Source organism: Neopelma chrysocephalum, unplaced genomic scaffold (assembly GCF_003984885.1).
Source record: "Neopelma chrysocephalum unplaced genomic scaffold, ASM398488v2 Primary Assembly neopelma1_26, whole genome shotgun sequence".
NCBI classification, from domain to species: Eukaryota; Metazoa; Chordata; class Aves; order Passeriformes; family Pipridae; genus Neopelma; species Neopelma chrysocephalum.
The window spans coordinates 22,068,542-22,088,118 of record NW_020897695.1 but is presented as its reverse complement, the minus strand read 5'-3'; the positions used below and the strand labels follow the sequence as shown (position 1 = coordinate 22,088,118).

The window sequence follows — 19,577 nt, the reverse complement described above, 5'->3', positions numbered from 1 at the left end:
CCCTTTAGCCTTGCCTACTGCACAACACTGTTTATTCTTTAGCAATGGGTTTATATAAACTTTCTATCAAAATCATTCTCTTGGAAGGGAAGGTATGTGATAAGGAGTTTGAATACTTGTTCTATCTTTGTTATCTCTTGTGGCTCACAGTAGAATCTGAAGCATCATAAAATTGCACCATAATTTTGTGTTTTGTATGATGAACTTCTTTAAAAGAAGGAAAAAAAGACCAGATAATTCTCTACCTCACTCTGTATCTTAAGAAAAAAAAAAGATTGTAATGGATAAAAGCAAATTGTTCATCTCTAAAAAAAAAGGTGGTGCAACTTTTTTAGGTATAAACTCATCAACATAATTCTAATGCATTATAGTCTTTGTTGTGAGAAATAAGAAATCTTGTGGTCTCCCTCTAAAGAACATTAAAAAACATTACTGACAGGAAATTGAAAAAGTAATATATGTCTGAATGAATATGACAACTTTTTTCTGATAGAGCAGATAGATAAATGTCACATACAAGTTTCAAAATACATTTAATTTTGCCACCACAATGGATATTCTCTTCATAAAATATATATGAATCAGGTTTGAATCATAAAGCTTGACTGTGATAAACAAATGCATATTTGATAAGTTTCTTTTTTTTTTTTTTTGAGATGCTAATTTCTTTTTCGAGGTTATTTTTTGTTTACACATCTTTACATTTTTTCATTTTTGAGTGAAGCAACCTGGATGAACTTTCTTTTTAACCTGAGAAACAGGTTCAGGGTATTTTTAGGTATTGGGGGTTTTTTCCCTTCCTTTTTTTTTTTTCCCAGGGGTGAGGGGGCAGAGAAGGGAAGATGAGGTAAGAAGGAGAGGCTGGTAGATGCACAGACTCAACTATCATGTTAGTCATCACTGAGTTTTCTGAGCATCATTTAGGATAAAGTGATAGATGAGAAATGCATGCAAGTATTTTCACAGAAGGGACTGGAGGATGAATGATGGTAGACAGAGGACTTTTATATTTTCCCCGCTAAGCAGCAACTCTCAACCTAGAGGCCAGACTGTCCATGTCCCAAGAGGTTAAAAAAAGATTCCCAGTTAAAAGCTACAGAATAAATGGAAGTTTTATGCTCTCAATGCATGAATATACCTTTGGGGGAAGAGAGAGTTAAAGGAAGGAGTGTCCTCTTCCTTTCTTTTTTCAGGGGGAGATTCACTGTGGAAGCAGAACTTTATTCTGTGCCATTGGAATATGCCTGTCCTGACAGCATGAGGGCTTCCTCTGTCTTTTAAACACAGGGTCTACTTCAGCCTTTTCTTTCTCCACTACCTAGCACATCAGGCTTATAGCTCTTAGCTGGGCTTTTGGAGCCCGTTCTGGTGCAAGTGCTCTTGGAGACCTTATCAACAGTGAATGCATTGAACTCCAGAGAAGGAAGTCTATCCTGTACCTAGAACCATCTGTAAGAATTCTAGTGTTGCATTTGAATTTATGTTAAAGACTGAGGTATAATTAGATTTTACTACCTCATTTAGCAATCTTTTGCTATAAACTCCTCCAGCATTATGAGCGGAACTGAATGACATTTTTTTCATCACTGATTTCTGATGGAAAAATGGCATCGAATATAAATGTAAAATGTGTCATTTTGACAAATTTTGTTCAGTAATAATTTAAAGTACAGTGTTGGGATAATATTTAAATGTCTTATTTTTACATTTTCTGTTTAACAATTTTGTGGGTTTTTTTCTAGTTTAGAATGGTTAAAAAGAATGTAAAATATTTTATGTTTCATCAGAATGGCTCAATCTAGCCTGAAAGTGGGGGTGGTAGGGTGCTGGGATGTTCAGATTTTTATTTAATTTTAAATTTAAATTTATCCTAAATACCATTTTGAAATGAAAACAAAAATGGACATAATTTTCCACTTTCTTTCCAGAATTACTCATGAGTCATCTGCTTGATTTGCTTGGGGCTGCTCCACTGGGAAAAATGGGTTCTGTAAGAACAGATTGAAGAGAGAGAATCCCTACAGTTTTCTAGTTTCAGTTGAAACCAAAGCCTGAGATAACCACTCACACCCAGATCTAGGCTGCTCAGACACATTTAACCGTCCTCAATTTTAAAAGTACTACAGGTTTCAACTAGACCTAAATATCACCCTGCACCATGTTTAAGTCCCAGGGGCCATTGCATTCAGGTCAGCAGATTTACTTTTGATTTTTATTAGCAGAACTCAAGTCAGAGAAAAGCCTGATAATATTACGCAAACATAGCTCCAAACTGAAATGAAGTCCAGAGATAATGAACATTATCATCAATAAATGAGAAGCCAAGAGATGAAATCTTCCTAGAAAATATTACCTGGCAATTGGCAGCAGAACCACAGCAAACCATTGAGTGCAACCAAACCAGTGGTCTATTGACTGAAGCTCAGTGGCTCTTGTAAATGACTCCTGGGATTCCAGTTATTCAGTCTGCTCCTGACTCATAAGATCTATATTGTGATATAATCCCAGATAGTTTTCTTTCCCTGATATTGGGGGCTAAAAATATAGAGCTATTGTGTGTGTCAAGATCAAATATGTTTGCATACTAATGACTTCACTTGAATGAAGAGGGGACAAAAGGAATCTATTGTGGCCTGAGAGACTCAGTGGGGTAGAACTATGAACAATAAATATTTTTGTAGTCCTTAGTACACCCAATGTCACTGTTTTGGGATATTGTGCTATCTTGGCAAATAATATTTCTTTTCTGTCTAGTTTCTTCCTCAAAACGTATTGGCACTATACTGGTATCTTTAAGCATACAGAAGGATCAAAGAGCTTTCATCTTTTACTGCATTTTACTATGATGTGCTCCACACAGGAAGAAATATTGATACTGTTTCAAAGGTAGTTAATATATTCAGTTCTGTCTCAGAAATGAGCACAATTCCCTGACTTATAAATTTGAAAATCTGCTATTACCCACAATTAAAATGTTCCATATGTGAATTATACTGAATTTACATTTCACTCATCTTTTCACTCTTCTCTGTAATCCACATACACCAGGGAATCTTCTCCACTATTGCTCCAAGATTTAGTAAGGAATGCTTTACAGAGGTTTCATATTACTGAGACTACATTGTTTTTTTGAAAAATGTATTACAAGAACACTTGTAATCTTTAAAATCTTTAAAGCTAAATTTCATTTTATGGTTGTTTTTTCCCCCCTTTCACATCAGCTTGGTTCTTCTTATAGAAGATTCCACCATTTTTAGTCCTATTAACTAATATTGCTCCTTGAATTTTTATCAAGGAAACTACTTAAATGAAGACAAAGCCTGAATGAAGGAAGCAATATCTGATGGTCTTACAAGTAATTTTACACTTTCATATACTAAAGATATTTGTAGTTAGATTCTCTGCTTCTTTAAGGCACTGAGTATAGTACATCACTTTACAAGGAGCCTTCTTCCTTCATTTGCATCTTTCCCACATTAAGGCATTACATAGCAGGAGAGTGAGGATGAATCTGTTGAACTTACCATCATTAGGCTGGTAGACTTGGCAGTGTTAGGTTTATGGTTGGATCTGATTATCTCTAAGGTCTTTTCCAAACAACATGATTCTATGACTCTAAGAGTGGACTGGCAAAGCCGAGCTGTGGAAGTGCTCTGAATGTTCCTGTGCAGGAACATGTGGGATAATAAGAGAGTTGTAACTGTAACTGTGAATGATGTCCTCTGAACTTGGTAAAGATCGTTATGCAGTGCAATTCATTGAAGTCTGGTGACAACTCAGCTGTCACAGCTGTGCAAGAGGAACTTTCACAAAACAGTAGCTCTAGAGAAATATTTAAAATAAATTGTAAACATAAGGGTCTGTTCTAGGACTATTACTGCATTTTTTCCCCAGCTTTTGGCCATGATTTTAAACATTCTACACAGTATTTAAAATGATGGTAATGTATTTTCTTTTTGTATTGGGAGCATTTCAGTACTGATGAAGTTAAAGTAGCACCCCCTTTGTTCTTCCCTCAGGAACCTGTCTTCCCAGTAAAAATTATCAAAAAGTGCAGCAGTAGTATCCCACGTGAAAGCCTTGATAGAGTGCATCACAGTCTTCAGTCATCTTAACCAGGAGGAAATGTAAGAATTTTACACAATATAGCATCCCCTTCCTCTAGAGCCAAGAAAGTAAAGGAGCCCGTCACCTTTGGTCCTCTGCAGGTCACAGCTGAAATTTTTTCGGACTGATACAGAGGTAACATGCAAAGATAGAAAATGTACAAACTGTCTGTGATCCTCTACCTTCCACAGAACTGGCCTCAAGGATCTGGGACTCTGCTGCCAGCAGAAGAGAAACATGACATAGTTTCAATTCATATCCAAATACATAAAGAAATTTCAATATGCCTGTCTGTATCAGGAGCATGTTGCTTCAGTACAGTAACAATGTAGGTGCTGGAGATGGGATTACCTCAGGGACACTACTGCTTATAAAGAAAATCATAATTATTTAAGTCTTTCTTAGGTAGACTTACAGATTAGGCCTGAATGAAACTGGTAATTAAGCTGCATATTCTACTCACAGGTTCATAAAGACAGTCTCTTTCTATGTCTTCCCTAAATTTGAGAATTATTTAGTTATATTTAACTGTAATTTTTTTAGCATTTGTTTCAGTAGGAACATCTCGAATGTACAAAAATTAATTATTTGGCCTGAGACTCACATCTCTGTATAATCCACCACAAACAAATGTCTTTTGGCTAATGGAAATGGAGCAGTGACCGAATGCTGGATATTCGTCTACAGACCCACAGGAAGCTACCTCCTGAGTTAAGTGCTATTGCATCAGGAGAATATTTTGTCCTGAGGGAGATGTTAGGACTAGTCATTTGTAGCAGATACTATCACATATACTAAGTATCTGTATTACAGACCTTATAACCATGTTTTGTATCAGGTGGTGTCCAGAGTGGAAATTTAAGTCAAGCTATAAGATGTGAGCATCACACCTTTCTTTCCCTTCTGTCTGTTAGCTCAGGTGAAATGGATTAATGATGCATTTGATAACGTGGGATACTGTAGCCATTGTGCTTTCAAGCAGTGAAGCATACCGTCCCCTACTAATATTGACGAACAAAACCGAGGGTATTTTCAGTGAGATAGCCATCTTTGACATAAAAAAACTCTACCTTTATACAGTATCTCTTCTTCATAAATCTTAGGTAGCCTTACAAAAATTACTTAAGGCAGGGAAGTAAATAGTATTTATACAAACATATTACAGATGATTAAATGGAGGCCTGGAATTTTAGAAACTTTCCAGAGGTGAGCTGGTTGGCAGAGCAGCATGCTGAACCAGCAGCCAAAACAACTTTCGCAAGGTGTGAAGGACTAAGATCTGGTTTATATTTGGTTGGTAAATTTTCAAGGAGGCATTGGTACTGAAAGGAGTAAGAGAATCTCTCATGAATGTGTGACAAAAAAAAGTTATATTTAATCTCAGGAAGGACTTTTTTTCCTAGATATTCAGATCTAGAAACTTGGAGTCAGGATCATTTTTCATTCAAGAATTTGTGTGTGACGTATCTAAATTTTCCCAGTCTCTTTCACTGAAAGGAATTTTTCCCTCTTTTCCTCAATGCCCATGTAATTGTGCAGCATTATAACAAAATTCCACTTTACAGGCTGGAATATTGGTTTCCATAGTGATATCCATGGTAGGGAGATAATCCAGGATGGTTTGTTCCACCATAGTCATACTGTGATAAGTGTTGTGGGTTGTTTTTAGTAGTCTGAAAATTGCTTGTTGAAGAAATGCATGCCCTGCAAAACTGAAAATGTTTCAGTAGTACATTTGTATACTACTGCCCAGGTTTGCACAGTTATTCGTCTCAGCCTTGCCCTGAACTTTTGCAGACTATCACATTAAAAGTTACAACTCTTAATTAAGAAGGCCAGCAGTTACATATTTTATTTAACTAAAGTCTAGGTCATCTAAATTTGTAGACGTCATCTGAAGTAGGGCATGACTTTATATTTAGAAGAATGTCTAGTTGTACAGGTGCTATGTTGAAGTTATGGGTTGACAGACAACTACTGTATCATTTGTAGGCATCGCATCTGTGCAGCAAGCTCAAGATTTATAAAAGCATTTGGAGAAATATGGTTGTATAATAACAATGCTGAGTATCATTGCTACTGATTGATTGCAATATTTACTGGCCTTCTTGTAATGAATTTTGGCTAAATCTGAAATGATTGAATGAATACCTAACTAATTTCACCCTTAAAAATTACTGAGATATTTGGTGAAGATGAGAGTAGATTATTCAAGAATATATTGATGGCCTAGAAATTCCTTGACCTGTAATCTAATTAAAGACCTCTGGTCCTAAAGATTGCATCGGAAGATTATTTGATGGTTAGTGGTTTCAGTCCAGTTTTTCACGGAGAGGTATCTAAGAAAACATCCATTGGTATTCTAAACAGACAAGTTACCAATAGAATAAAACATCATCGTTAGGCCTTCAAAGTCTTTTTTCCAAAATACACCTCTGTTTCCTCAGGAAATTTCATCAATGAAAATGAAAAAGAAAATAACTATTTGAGGATGCCAAATTTAAGATACATTTGCAAGACTATAATACTTCTGGTAGAATAGCTTTCTTAGGAATGGCATCACAAGATGAAGAAGTGACAACAGTGACTACCTACTGAAGGCAGTTAAGAGAATGTCGTCTCCTTATTTGAGCTACTTGTCTATGCAGAACAAGTTGAAAGGAGCAATCAAGAGAAAGAAATAAAAGTAGAGCACCAGAAATACTCCTGCTCACCCAGATGCAGACGTTGGCAGTAGTGTACCACATCCCTTTTTAAGAAGAGTAACATTAAAATCTGAAAAATTAAACCCACATTATTTCAGTGAGAACTGTTGTGGCAGTAGAGGACACTACCTTGTTCATATCTATGCAAGGTTATGTCTCAATAGCAGCTCTTATTTTAAAACCACAGGATCAAAGAGCAGTTACTAAAACCTGCCTCATTCTGGCTCCTGACCTCTAGATAGCACCTCTGTAGTGGGCCAGTACAGTGCAATACAACACCAAGCAGCAAAGCTAGTTCCAAACAAGCTGATAATGACGCCATAGCATGGTGTCGTGGTTTGAGCGCCCCCCCCGGGGGGGCTGGAAGTAGTTGGTCCCAGGTGAGTTTCCGATGTGGGACCAATCGGAGCTGTGTTTCACCCCTGTGAAATCAGCATATTACAACAGCCGGAGGAAGCTGTTGGCGTAGTTGGAAAATCGAGCAGCCATGTAAGTGCCAAGGCGAGTCCCCCCCGAGTTTGGGAGAGCCCCTGGCCCCCCGCTGTCCTGGCCCAGCCAGCGCTGTGGGAGCTTTTCGCCGTTCCCCCCCCACCCCCCCTACTGCCAGCGGGGGCGGTGGCACAGCCCCGAGCGGCCAGCCGGGGCTGGAGCTGGGCCCCCGGCAGGCAGGCACAGCACTGGAGAGAGAGAGAAACTCCCCAGGAGTTTTCCAGCCGGCCTCATCGCCTTCCCTCACTGCCGGGGAGGGGTGATGAGGAGCTGGCAAACGCTGCGGCAGCCATGGAGTAGCCCAGGACGGGCTAGAGCAGCAGCCGTGACGCCGGGGCCGTCCGGCTCTGGCCCGGAGTAAGCCCCTGTGAAGAAGAGGCGACAGCAACGCACAGCACAGAGCAGAGCGGGCCTAGAATATGGCATAGAGCTAAACCGAGCAGGTTTTTCTGGGAAGAGACTATCATGAAATTTTGGGGTATATAAAAGACTGAGCAAAACCTAGAAAAATCCTGCGAGCTGGGGGGGGGGGAAGAATGAATCCAGCGTGGAAGAGTCTTTGAACCTTACCCCCTGGGAGGAACCTTCACGAAGCAGGGAAAGAAGACTTAAAAACTTTGACTCCCTGTAGCTCGTGCTGCTGGTGCAGCAAGTGTTCCCTTGCAGTCCAGGAGGAGCTACTCGACAGAGGCCGAGCAGTTGGTGGGGGTGCAGCCCGACCCCCAAAACCCCGATTGAGAGAGAGACTTTAACTATCGCCCTGTAAACTTCTCCTGAGCTGATGTGGGAGGGTCCAGGGGTGGTAGAAATTGTATTAATGCTGTGTATTTATTCATTCTTTAGTTTAAGTTTCTTTAGTTATAGTTTTCATACTTAAAATTGGTGTATATCTATATATGTATATATGTATTATAATATTTATTGTGTTAGTAATTTTAATATAATTCCCTTCCCCCATACTGAGTTGTGTCTGTCTGAAAACTTCTCTTACACTGAGGCAAATTCTGGGGACTTGGAAATTGGATTTTTGGGAGCTTTCAAACCATGACACATGGAAGCAACCTAATCACATTGGCACATATTGTGCTGGGCCTAATTAGGCTTGCTGAGAAAGGGCAATTTGTTTCCCAAGGTAGCCTTCAGTAGCTCAGCATGGCAGTGATGCCTCAGAGCTTTTTTTGTTTTTTTTTAACTTTTATAGATTTTAGAAGTAGGTGTGTAGTGAATGTAGATTTTAATGTAGCTGTATTATATCCCTTACCCTTAGCATAATGTTTACACATACCCAACCCTATTATCCCATTTGACATCAATCCCTCTAAAATTCCGTTATCATGTTTAGTCTTCTTTTCAAGGTAGGACTGCAGAAAAACACCCCAAGGCCTGGACCAGAAGCATATTGCGAAGCTTAGGGATGCCTACATTTTCTTGTGCTGTGTGTCCAGTATGTTAGATTCTGATATGGCTGAAAGCAAGTCCACTCTTTCTGCTATGAAGGAGAAGTAGTAGTAAATAATGTTATTTCCTAGAAGAGACAATCTTTCTTCTATATTGTTTGTAATCTAAAGATACAAATTAATGGTAGGGTTTGTATATGAAGCCCATACAGACAACTTGAAAAGGGTGAGAAATTTTATTTCAGAGCAGGGATATCTTGTCTCTGAGATGCTTGATACTTAGTTGATATTGAAATCCTCAGAGAGGCCAAATAACTTCTGTAGACAACTATGAAAATCTCAGTCCGCATGAAAAGAAAATAGGGGTGAATGACTATTTACCAGAATATTTTCAGTGTAATTAATTCTAGAAATTCATGCTGTTGGCCCAGTTGCTTGTATTCAGTTCCTGAGAAAATGAATACCATTACTTTTTGTTGTTAAGAGAATGTACAAAAAACCCTAAAACCACACATACAAAAGTGTGCTTGCTTGTATACACCCTACAAGGATCTGCACAGCAATCAGGAAAGCTGTTTGTGGTTTGGGAGACAAGCAATAAACTGCTAAAAGCAGTAATTTGTGAATTCTTTTTGTGATCATCAAACATTATTAGAAATCATGGCTATTTTGTCTTAACAAATATGTTATGACATATGTTATGAAATGTTATGGCTGTTTTGTCATAACATATTGTGGATCTGTTGTCATAACAAAAATATTGCTAAAATATTTTATACTAGACGTCCATCAAATAATTTTACATAAGGAATACTTTCATAAGAATCTTGTTAGCTGATTTTCAGCAATGCTTGGGACCAGTAAACCTAATTAAAACCAACAGTTGCTTTGCTCAACTCAGAGAACTATGACCTCTAAGGGTCCTTATGCCTGATTTAATTCTTATTTTTAAAAAGAAGCTAAATCTGAAAAGTAGATTGTTTAGAAAGAACAATTCAGCAGACACTCAACATAATTTTTAATCTTTAATCTGATAATTATATATCTTTAGATTTTTCTAATGAGAAAATATTGTGTTATTCACAGTGTTTGATAAAAATTGCATTCTTTTTTATAACTGTATACATGCCCCTGCTACCAGAACATAATAGTATTTGCTTGAGGAAAATGTCACCACATAATTCCTAGAGTGATGACTAAAAAGTTCCTTTATAGTTTGATATTAGTATACAAATATTATTTTCTAAAAAATAAAGCACTGAGAAAGTCAGGCAGAATGTTGGACTTAAAGTTCCATTATGATACTTACAAACAATAAACCATCCAATATGTTTGATGATATATGAACAATACTTGAAAATTAAAATTCCTTACATGAAGTGGTGACTCAGGAGTACAGTATCATAGGTGCCTATTTCTAGTGTCACTATTCAATGCCTTGTTGTCATAATCGCATCTTGTTTTGTATTCTTTCTGAGTTCTCATCAGGAAATATAACCCAACAAAGGAAATTTACAAGATTTGCATGAATTGATACTGCTTCTAATTTGAAAGACACAGGCAGCCTTGGTCTTATCCTGGATGAGTTGAAGAATCATGTTGTCATTACTTGAAAGAATGAGATGGAATAGCATTACTTCATAAGAAGTCTGCAAATTGTATTGCTTGTATTCATGATTCCAATTTTTCAGTGTGTAGATTTGCAGCATATTGCATATATGCAGTACAGTGCATATAAATAGCTGGGTTTCTTGATATAAATATAATAAATTCTATATTTTTGAAGTGTGCATACCTATGTGTTTATAATTTATATAGGTAGTGTATATATTTACAAATATCTCTGTGATTAAGAAAGGGGCAGCTGCACAGAAGCTAAAGAATCCTGTGCAGATTCTCATTATTCTACCTTTTCCTCAGTCATTTTCTCCTTAGATTATCTCCTTAAAGTTACTCATACTAATGCCATACAAGAAGGAACATATCTCTCAACAGAAGCAGCTTCTGAGAGAAGTTTGCAAAACTGTAGAAAGTTATAGAATCATAGAATGGTTTGGGTTGGAAGGGACCTTCAAGATCATCTAGTTCCAACATCCCTGCCATGGACAGAGACAGCTTCTACTAGACCAAAGCCCCGTCCAACATGGCCTTGAACATTTCTAGGGATGGGGCATCCACAATTTCTCTGGGCAACCTGTTCCAGTGCTTCACCATCCTCACAGAAAAGAATTTCTTCCTAACTTCTAATCTAAATCTCCCCAGTTTGAAGCCATTACCCCTTGTCCTATTGCAGATCCCTTGTCTTACATGCACTTGTAAAAAGTCCTCCTCTAGCATTCTTGTAGCCCCCTTTAGGTACTGGAAGGCTGCTGTAAGTTCCCCTCAGAACCTCCTCCATACCAAACAACCCCAGCTCTCTCAGCCTGTCTTCATAGTAAAGGTGCTTCAGCCCCTAATTCATGGCCCTTTTCTGGACCTGCTCTAACAGGTGCTGAGGACTCTAGACTTGGAGGCAGCACTGCAGGTGGGACTTGATGAGAGCAGAGTGAAACAAGTACTTCCCTTGATCTCTTCTGATACAGCCCAGGATGTGGTTGGCCTTCTGGGCTGCAAGAACACGTTGCCAGATCATGTCCAGCTTCTCATCCACCAACACCCTATTGTGTCTATGGTGGTTTGTCTCATTTTGCTGAAGAGTTTTTCTGCTGTTTCTTTTACATTTCCCCTGTTTTTCTGTTTTCTTTTTATATTGTTCTTCTGTTCTAATTATTCAAAACTGAATAATTAACCTTCAATATTTAAAGGGTTGTAACATTGATCAAATTGGAGAGATGTTTATTTTGATGATACTACTGGAAAAACTTTTCCTTTTTATAATTGAAGACATTTTTTTCTGATGAAATGGCACCATTATTTTTATGTCAGCCCTGGTTGACAGTAGAAACAAACTGGTGTAGTTGGTCTTTGATTTTACTTACTCTTTTCAGAGCAGAAATAAAGGCAGTTGGTGAACCATCCATTTGGCTACAGTTTATAATATTCCGTAGGTTTTACTTGTACTAGGAACACAGTGAAGCAAGGCATCATCCCTGTTTCTGATGAGAGAAGAGGGAGAAGAACTTAAAAAAGAGTTGTATGCTTCATTTTTGAGTATCATAATAACTTCACCTAGTGTCAAAACACAATTAGTTTATTAGGAGCCCCAAGAAAAGACTCACTACTGGGAAATCAGCAATTAGTCCTTCATGCAGTTATGCAAAATCTGGTTTTGTATCTGCAGTGTAAATGGTGCTGCAATTAGACATTTATCCCAAGAAGTTATGAGCAGTCACTCAGTTTCAGCCTGTATATTACAGCAAAGTAAACACAAAGACAATTAAATATAAAGAAAGAATAAGAATGGATATTATTTTGTTATCTTTTTCTTAAGGATAATTTGTTTAAGGGATCATTTTTGAGAGATCATATGTTTCTAATTTATTTTTAAGAAGAAACCTTTACTGAGCAAGGCCAAAATGCATTTAAAGGTACAATACTGACTAGACTTCAGTTAATCAGTGCTAGGACATTACACTGCCATTGGGCATAACATTTGCAGATATTATTGATATTCTGAGGGTTTGAGATTTTTCCTCTCCATTGTCTTGGCAATTCAAGTTGTTAGATTTAAGAAACCCGATCTCAGATATCTTGAAATCCTAGAATGCTAAAATCACACCAACAGATTAATCAATGGAAAATATTAGATGATGTTAAAAAAGACCCAAAATTCCTTTTGAAGTTAGAAACAAATGACTTGTAAAATTTAGTTAATATTGGGAAATATAAAAAAACTTAAATAATTTTCTGTAAAAGCTGCTCTCTAAGCAGCTCAAGATACAATTGATGTATCTATTAATCCATAAACAAAAATGAAAGAAACATACTGAATACTTGAAGAGAAAATCTGACTCCACCAAAATTCTGGTAACAGTGTTACCAGAACAGGTAGCACAGGCCCTTTATATGTAAAAGAGTTGAGGTCTAAATTTACATTAAATATCTCAGTACAATTTCCACCTGCGCTGCATTTTGTGCCTATGTGTAGAACCTGTACCTCAGATAGAGACAACCTGGTGTCATTTATTTTAATCAGCAGTGCTCTGCAGATTACTGTGCCTGACTCCCTTAGAGAAGCATTGACAAAGGGGTCCCTTGAATTAACCCTTGGACTTTCAAAACTGTCTGATTGTTGTTTTGCATACAACACCTGTTTTGCAGCTCATCTGTGAACAGTGCTTGTTTTCAGTTGTATGATGTCTAAAAGGAATTGTGAAAGTCACATGCATAGTGTAAAAAAATCCCCAAAGTATTTAAATTATATTTTTGTAGATGAGGACTTCTAGGGAGGTGGGACTTTTTTTCCTCAAGAACATCTTTGACAAGTGGAATTGTTTATGGATTTGAGGCCAAACATTGACAGAGTAAGAAGCCACTTCTGCTGTATCTCAGAGAAGTTATAGATGTCTTATCCCTGGAAGTGTTCAAGACCAGGTTGGATGGGGCTTTAAGCAAGTCTAGTGGAAGATGTCACTGCCCTTGTCAGGGGAGTTGAACTAGATGGTCTTTAAGAGGCCCCTTCCAACTCAAACCTTTCTGTGATTTTGTGATTCTATAAGTATCTTGTGAGATGAGTCCCTGTCACGTGCTATTCCTGAATTGTCCTTAAATATAATCTGAAATAGCAGCATTTCCTAGAAAGGAGCAATGCCTCCCAACTAGGGAAATCACTGACAATTGAACAGTCTTTACTGTGGCACACCAGTGACTCAAGCCTGTGACGTTTTATTTCTTTAAGAGATTTAAATGTACCAAAACCATAAATTGTCTTCAACTTCTACAATAATTTAAGAGGACAGATTAGCAAGGCCCAGGGTGAAATTTCATACCAAAATTAAATGGAAGGAGCATCTGGCTCGGCATCAGGACAGTCACACAAGGTTTGAAGAAGGGATCCAGTTGCAGTACTCCTTACATGTGAACTAATGAGCTGTTAGGATATTTAGGAGAGGGTACTTGGACAAGGGGGAACTTGAAAGGGGAAACCTGAATCTGATTTTAGCCACATCAAAGCTGCATGCAATAAAGAGTAACCAGACAAGATTTTACCTAAGTTTGGTATAAAATGGAATAAAACCTTCTGAAATCTCAGTAAGTTTCAGAAAGTGAAAGAGCTGTTTTCTCATTTGGATTTACCCTTGACTTCTACAGTAACACCCTTGAGGGCATTTGTTCTTTTGCCCTTCTGGAACACTTTTCCCATCTGTGTTTTCCCTGCTCCATTTCTGGCTGTCTGCATGTACAGCATGCCATGTACACTGTGGTGTGTGACACGTTAATACGTATAGATAGCCTTCTGCTTCTGACCTTACAAACTGTCCACTTCAGCATTGTCATTCTATGAAATGTCCAACTGCAGTCCAAGAAATGCATTTTAAATGTGAATGCAAACATTTCTATTACTGATAACACCAGCGCAGCATTTTTTGCTTTACTGGGATTAGGACCTTGATAGTTAAAGTTGCATTGGAGTAATGACACTCCAAGGTTGTGTCCTTTACAGACATGGCAAAGGAAGGGGAGGCCTTTGCTATGTCTCTGCTGATAAAATTAAGAAGAATTATTCCTTTTGTTTGGTGAGATTATATTAAAAGTGGAAGTATATATTTGTGGCCCATAAATATGTTAGGTCACAGAAACTGGGAGAAATTTACGTGTTGCAAAATGTTGCAGTTATATTTCATTCATGCTGAAAGTCAGATTTTTAGAAAACAATCTGAAATCTGATAATGATGTAAATAAATACCTCTCTCCTCAGTGAACAGCCATATTCTCACATGAACAGCTGCTGTTCAGCTAGGGACACCTTAAAAAATAAAATTGAAGTACTATGATCTGCAAAGAGAAACTCACAGGAAATTCCAGCTTAGAAAGCTAATTCTGAATATGCTCCACCGTGGTTCACTTTCATGCTCTGTAAAATGGGGATAATAATCTTTATTGATCTTTCTACCTTTTAGCAATGCATTAAGAAGAACTTAAATGGTATCTTTACAATCTTTTTGAGCAGACTGATATATGCAGCTCTTACAATACAGCTTAGTAGCTGGCTTGCTATTTTATCAGGTTCTCCCACAGGAGAGCTGTCCTGCTTTTCTTTATGGTTCTCTAGTCTTCCCATGCTAACTTCTAACTGGGCAATTGTGGTAAATTGATGATGACTTCAGCACCTACCACTTGTTACCTGACCTACTATAGCTAACCAAGTGCGCTCTTTTTGCTTCAGGAGTTGGTTTAAGTTGTCACACTGTACTTCACAGTTGAGCCAACCTAGAGACACACCATTGGGGTGTGACTGCTGAAGGAGAAGTCACTCAGTAGGACCCTGTCACTTGATCAAGTAATATCTTAGCCTAATAATGGAAGAGGGTGATCCTCTGATGAGAGCTGCCTGCCCCTCCAGCTATGCCTGAGTTTCTTGGATGTCATTGCATGATGCTTTCTTGAGGATGGATTTTCTGGGGTTGTTGTATCTCACCTCTGGTGACTCAGATAAGCAGAGGTCCTCAGAGATCTCTGGTACTCTTCACCACACAGTTCACACCTGTATCCATTTTATATATTTAGCAAGAGATTCAGAGTTGTTTCTCTAGTTTTGCACTTGCACAAAGTAACTTAGTGGTCTGTCCTCAAAGCTAACTGATGTTTTCACTAAACAGTTATTTTACAGCAAATTTTACACTGTATTGTACAGGTTCCATTGATATAATCTAAATTAATTGTTGAAATCAATAGGAATTTTATATGTTTTGGTTTATATATTTGTTTTAGGAACAAACTTGCTTTTGAGTTTTATTAGAAACACTTCCGCCTATTTTTATGAGCAAACTAGTCTGTGACTAGTGTTGTCTATACTTCCCTTTCTCTTTCCATCCATCCCTCTCTCATACCTACTTAATGGCTTTGAAACAGCTGATCAGTTTCAACAAAACTTATCAGAAACAAAGAGATCTAAAAAGATGATTAAGCTCCCAAATGGAATGAGAATCAGCAGACAGACTGAGGAAAGCTGCCCTGTTACTATCTCCACTGAGGAAAAAGAAGGAAAACTCAGCCATAATCCACTCTCTTTCTCAGCACCAAGTAGGTCTATACTAGTCAATGTATGTGGTAAGGGATACAGGGCAACTGGGATCATTCTAGTGGGGGTCAAAATGGACCCATCAAAGTATGGTTGATTCTGGGGATAAAGAGGAGGAAGCAAGGTTTCTGGAGAGGGAAGACTGTAAGCCTTATAATAGGGTAGATGTTTTCTGGCTGGCTATGATAGAGAGAGAGGAGGTATGGTGAAGGAAATAGAGATGTTTTGCTTTTTTTTTTACTTTTCCCATTGCAATAATCCTATGACTCCAGCTTCATATGTTGCTGTTTGAAAATAAAGAAAAAGTTTGGGTTTAGTCTCAAGTTTTATCAGAAGTTTGTTTCAGATGCTCTAATACTTGTAAAAAGAATCTTCCAACAGCATGACTTTTTTCAGCCTAGCAGCTTATTGACTGACAAGCTTTCTTATGACATCTGTTTGACATCTCATTCTAATATTAGTTTTACAGTCACATTCACTGTATTCTCAAGTCTGAGATGTCATAAGTGTCTCTTTCTGCAAGTAGTTGCCCCAGAAATGTTACTTAATATATTTTATCTAACATCAGCCCTCCTGTTGTGTTGTACTTCATAGTTGTCATCCAAAACTGGCTGCATTTTTATGAATGTATCTTAATAAGGCATGTCCTGAAAGGCACCAGTATCCCTTTGTTCCTTCCTGAAATCACATGGTAGTAATGAGTGGTCATCTAGAGTACTAGGTATCAGTAAGTCAAGGAAAATTACACAAGCATTACACAGTTAGTACCATTGTACGGATGAGTTGTAGAAAGAAGGACAAAAACACTGATATTTGCTTCTATTTCACTCTATGTTAAAATATGAGGTGGGAACAAACTGTGGTGCAGGGCCCCAGGCTTGGCCCAGCATTTGTTTCATATATTCTCAGCCACAGCAGATTGTTGCAGATGGCAGTGGACAGTGGCAAAACGTACAGGTGATATGTGACATGACGAATGAGTTTGCAAGTCCTCATCACCCCAGTGAAGAAATGGTTGTTTCCCACCCTCAGCCTGCCTTACTTGTCTCTCTGTGTTTATTTCATCTAAGTTTGACTTAACATGCATAATATAAGTAATCACGTGTGGTAAGTATATGTGGCAAGTGTGCATTTTCCCTGTGTTGTTTTTTTCAGATTATTGGAACAATCCCATTGATGCCTAATCCAGTCCCCTCCAGCCAGGCGGCAGGTGGAGCTCAGGGGCTTCAGGTGCAGCCAATAACTCCACAGTTACTGACCAATGCCCAGGGTCAAATCATCGCTACTGTCATCGGCAACCAGATACTCCCAGTGATCAATACCCAGGGAATAACACTATCGCCGCTTAAACCAGGCCAGCAGGTAAAGTGTCTGTAGCCTGAATGATTTTCAAAACAGACACACAGAAATCTTCTACTTGTGAAGGACACTCTCGTGGCCTCTCTAAAAACTCCCAGTTCAGTTCTTTGTCATTTTTAATAACAAAAATTAATTTCTAGTGTATTACTGCGTACTATATATGTAGTTATTAATAATGTCATATTATATAATTTACTTATACATCCAAGAATTATCCAGTTATTCTTTTTCTTTTCTTTTCAAGGTCAATATAGGGCCAACTGAGATATTTTCTGCAGTGAAAGTGTAATAGGATTATGAGACAGGGGAGACCCACCTGGCCTATGAAGTTGAGTACCTTAGTTAGTGGTCACCTAGTAGACTGGGGCTTGAAATTATTTGGAACACACAAGGAAAGAAAGGAAAAATATAAAATCTTGTTAGTCCTCCTCACTGAAAAATCAGATATGATTATATATATTTGCATAGACAGAAAGTATTTTAGGGAAATTATTACTCAGTGTAAGGCAGCAGGTGGTTCACAGAGTTAAGGATGGCTCCAGTGACCACATTGACCCAAAAGATTTCTGTTGTTTTTTTATAGTATTCTAAAGTCAAATTCATTAGTTTTGCCTACATCTGTAGAGCAAGGAATTGTAGTCCCACATTTTTCTCTGAAAGAGACAAAATTGAGGATGGAAAATCCATCAGATGTGATTACCAAAGAGATACTTATAAAAATGTTTCTCACTTAAATGTTCATCTTAGCATCTCTGTTGCTGGTAGTACTTTATTGCCAGTCCTGCCTACACCTCTAAGCACAGGTAACAGCTTCTTGTATGCTGTTGGAAATCCCAGGCCACCCCGAACTCCAAACCAATGATTTTATTTTTTTTTCCCAAATCTTCGTTCACGAAGCCTAGCCATGATTTTTTCAAATTTAGAAGTAGAGAACCAATGGATCTCTAAGGTGACTTTCTGTTTGTTTTGAAAATGTTCCACATCCAAATGGTTACATGCTTTTTTCCCCCATCTTATCCTCCGTAGTATCTAGCAGAGGCATTTTCCAAAGCACTTGCCATTTATCTAACTCTATTTTCTTTAATGGGAGCATACTTGCACTACTGATGAGTGCTTTTGCAATCATTGCATGTATATGGTTTCAAACAAAGTAGGATGGATGGGAGGGCAGGCTTTGGGTTCTTCACACAGGAAAGCTTGACAATGGAATAAGAAACTCAGTAGTTTACATTTGATTTTCTGGGGGGGTGTGGGGTGGGGTATTTCTTTCTGAGTCAGTCCCCTGAAGAGATTAGATCTTTCCCTCCTTTATGGGGGAAGCTTTCAAAAATCATAGCAATCCTGAGATCCCATTTGAAACACATACAATTTAGAAGAAAAGAGGAGGATAGAAGACCTGTATTATTGCCTGAGACATTCTCACCTGCAGGACTCACCTTCTGAGTCCTGCAACAAAGCAACTTTTTTCCAGGCAATGTCTGCCAGTAGTGTCAGTGGGCAGAGAGGGGACAGAGGCGTGACCGTTTTCTGCACAGCTCATGGCACTGGGCTCAGATAAAGGGACAAACTGCTGAAAGCTGCAGTTTGCTGACTGAGTGGGGTGCAAGGCAGAAAGCTCTGTTTAGCTATATCATGCTGTATTGTACTAATTCACCCAACCTCTGCACTCATGTGCAACGATCAGCTGGCAGCGATCAACAATCTCAAAGAATTAGTTATGTCCAAGAGCCAAAGGTGTTCTCCATTAAGCTGGTCTGCCCAGCTGAGTAGGTAGAAAACATTGTTTTGCCAATGCCAGTTTCACAGGGTTCACCCTCTCCCTGTTACACAGTCCTGAGGTCCCAGGGGTTGCAGAAAGGGCCATCAAATAACATGGTCTCCTTACTTTAGATCAGATTCTCTTGGAGTTTGATCAAGATGGTATTACTGATTGAGGAGGAGGAAAAAAAAAGTAGTGCAAACACTATATGAAAAAATAGTACGTTATTATTTGTATAGGAACCACAATGTGTGTATTTGTGCTCCCTCTACTGGCTCTTCTGGTTTTACTGAAGGAAGTCAGAGGAAATTTAGCCGTGAATTTCAGTGGCAGCAGAAAAGAGGCATGAGAGCTAGATTTCCCTTAGGAATAATGCTGACGGACAGTGAAAAGCAATTGAGCTAGTACTATACAAGCTGTCGTAGTATTTGAAAAGTGAATAGATTTACATGAAGTTTAAGGAGACCCTGAATTTATTTTATTGCCTGGGTAAAGATTTAGCCTAACTGCAATGTTTGGCTAATGATAGCGTATCTAGACATACAGTTTAAAATCTCATTTTCAGAAGAATTGAGTGAGTG

General features: G+C 38.2%; 1 protein-coding gene across 7 annotated transcripts in view; it reads left to right on the top strand.

The window, feature by feature from the left end:
* The window catches only part of POU6F2 (POU class 6 homeobox 2), a 359,056-nt gene that overhangs the window by 314,123 nt on the left and 25,356 nt on the right, over positions 1 to 19,577 (top strand). For all 7 annotated transcript variants that reach the window (XM_027675880.1, XM_027675879.1, XM_027675877.1 and 4 more), the window contains one exon: positions 17,034 to 17,240. In XM_027675880.1, the coding sequence (XP_027531681.1) occupies positions 17,034 to 17,240 (207 nt within the window). The remainder of the gene's footprint in view (positions 1 to 17,033; positions 17,241 to 19,577) is intronic.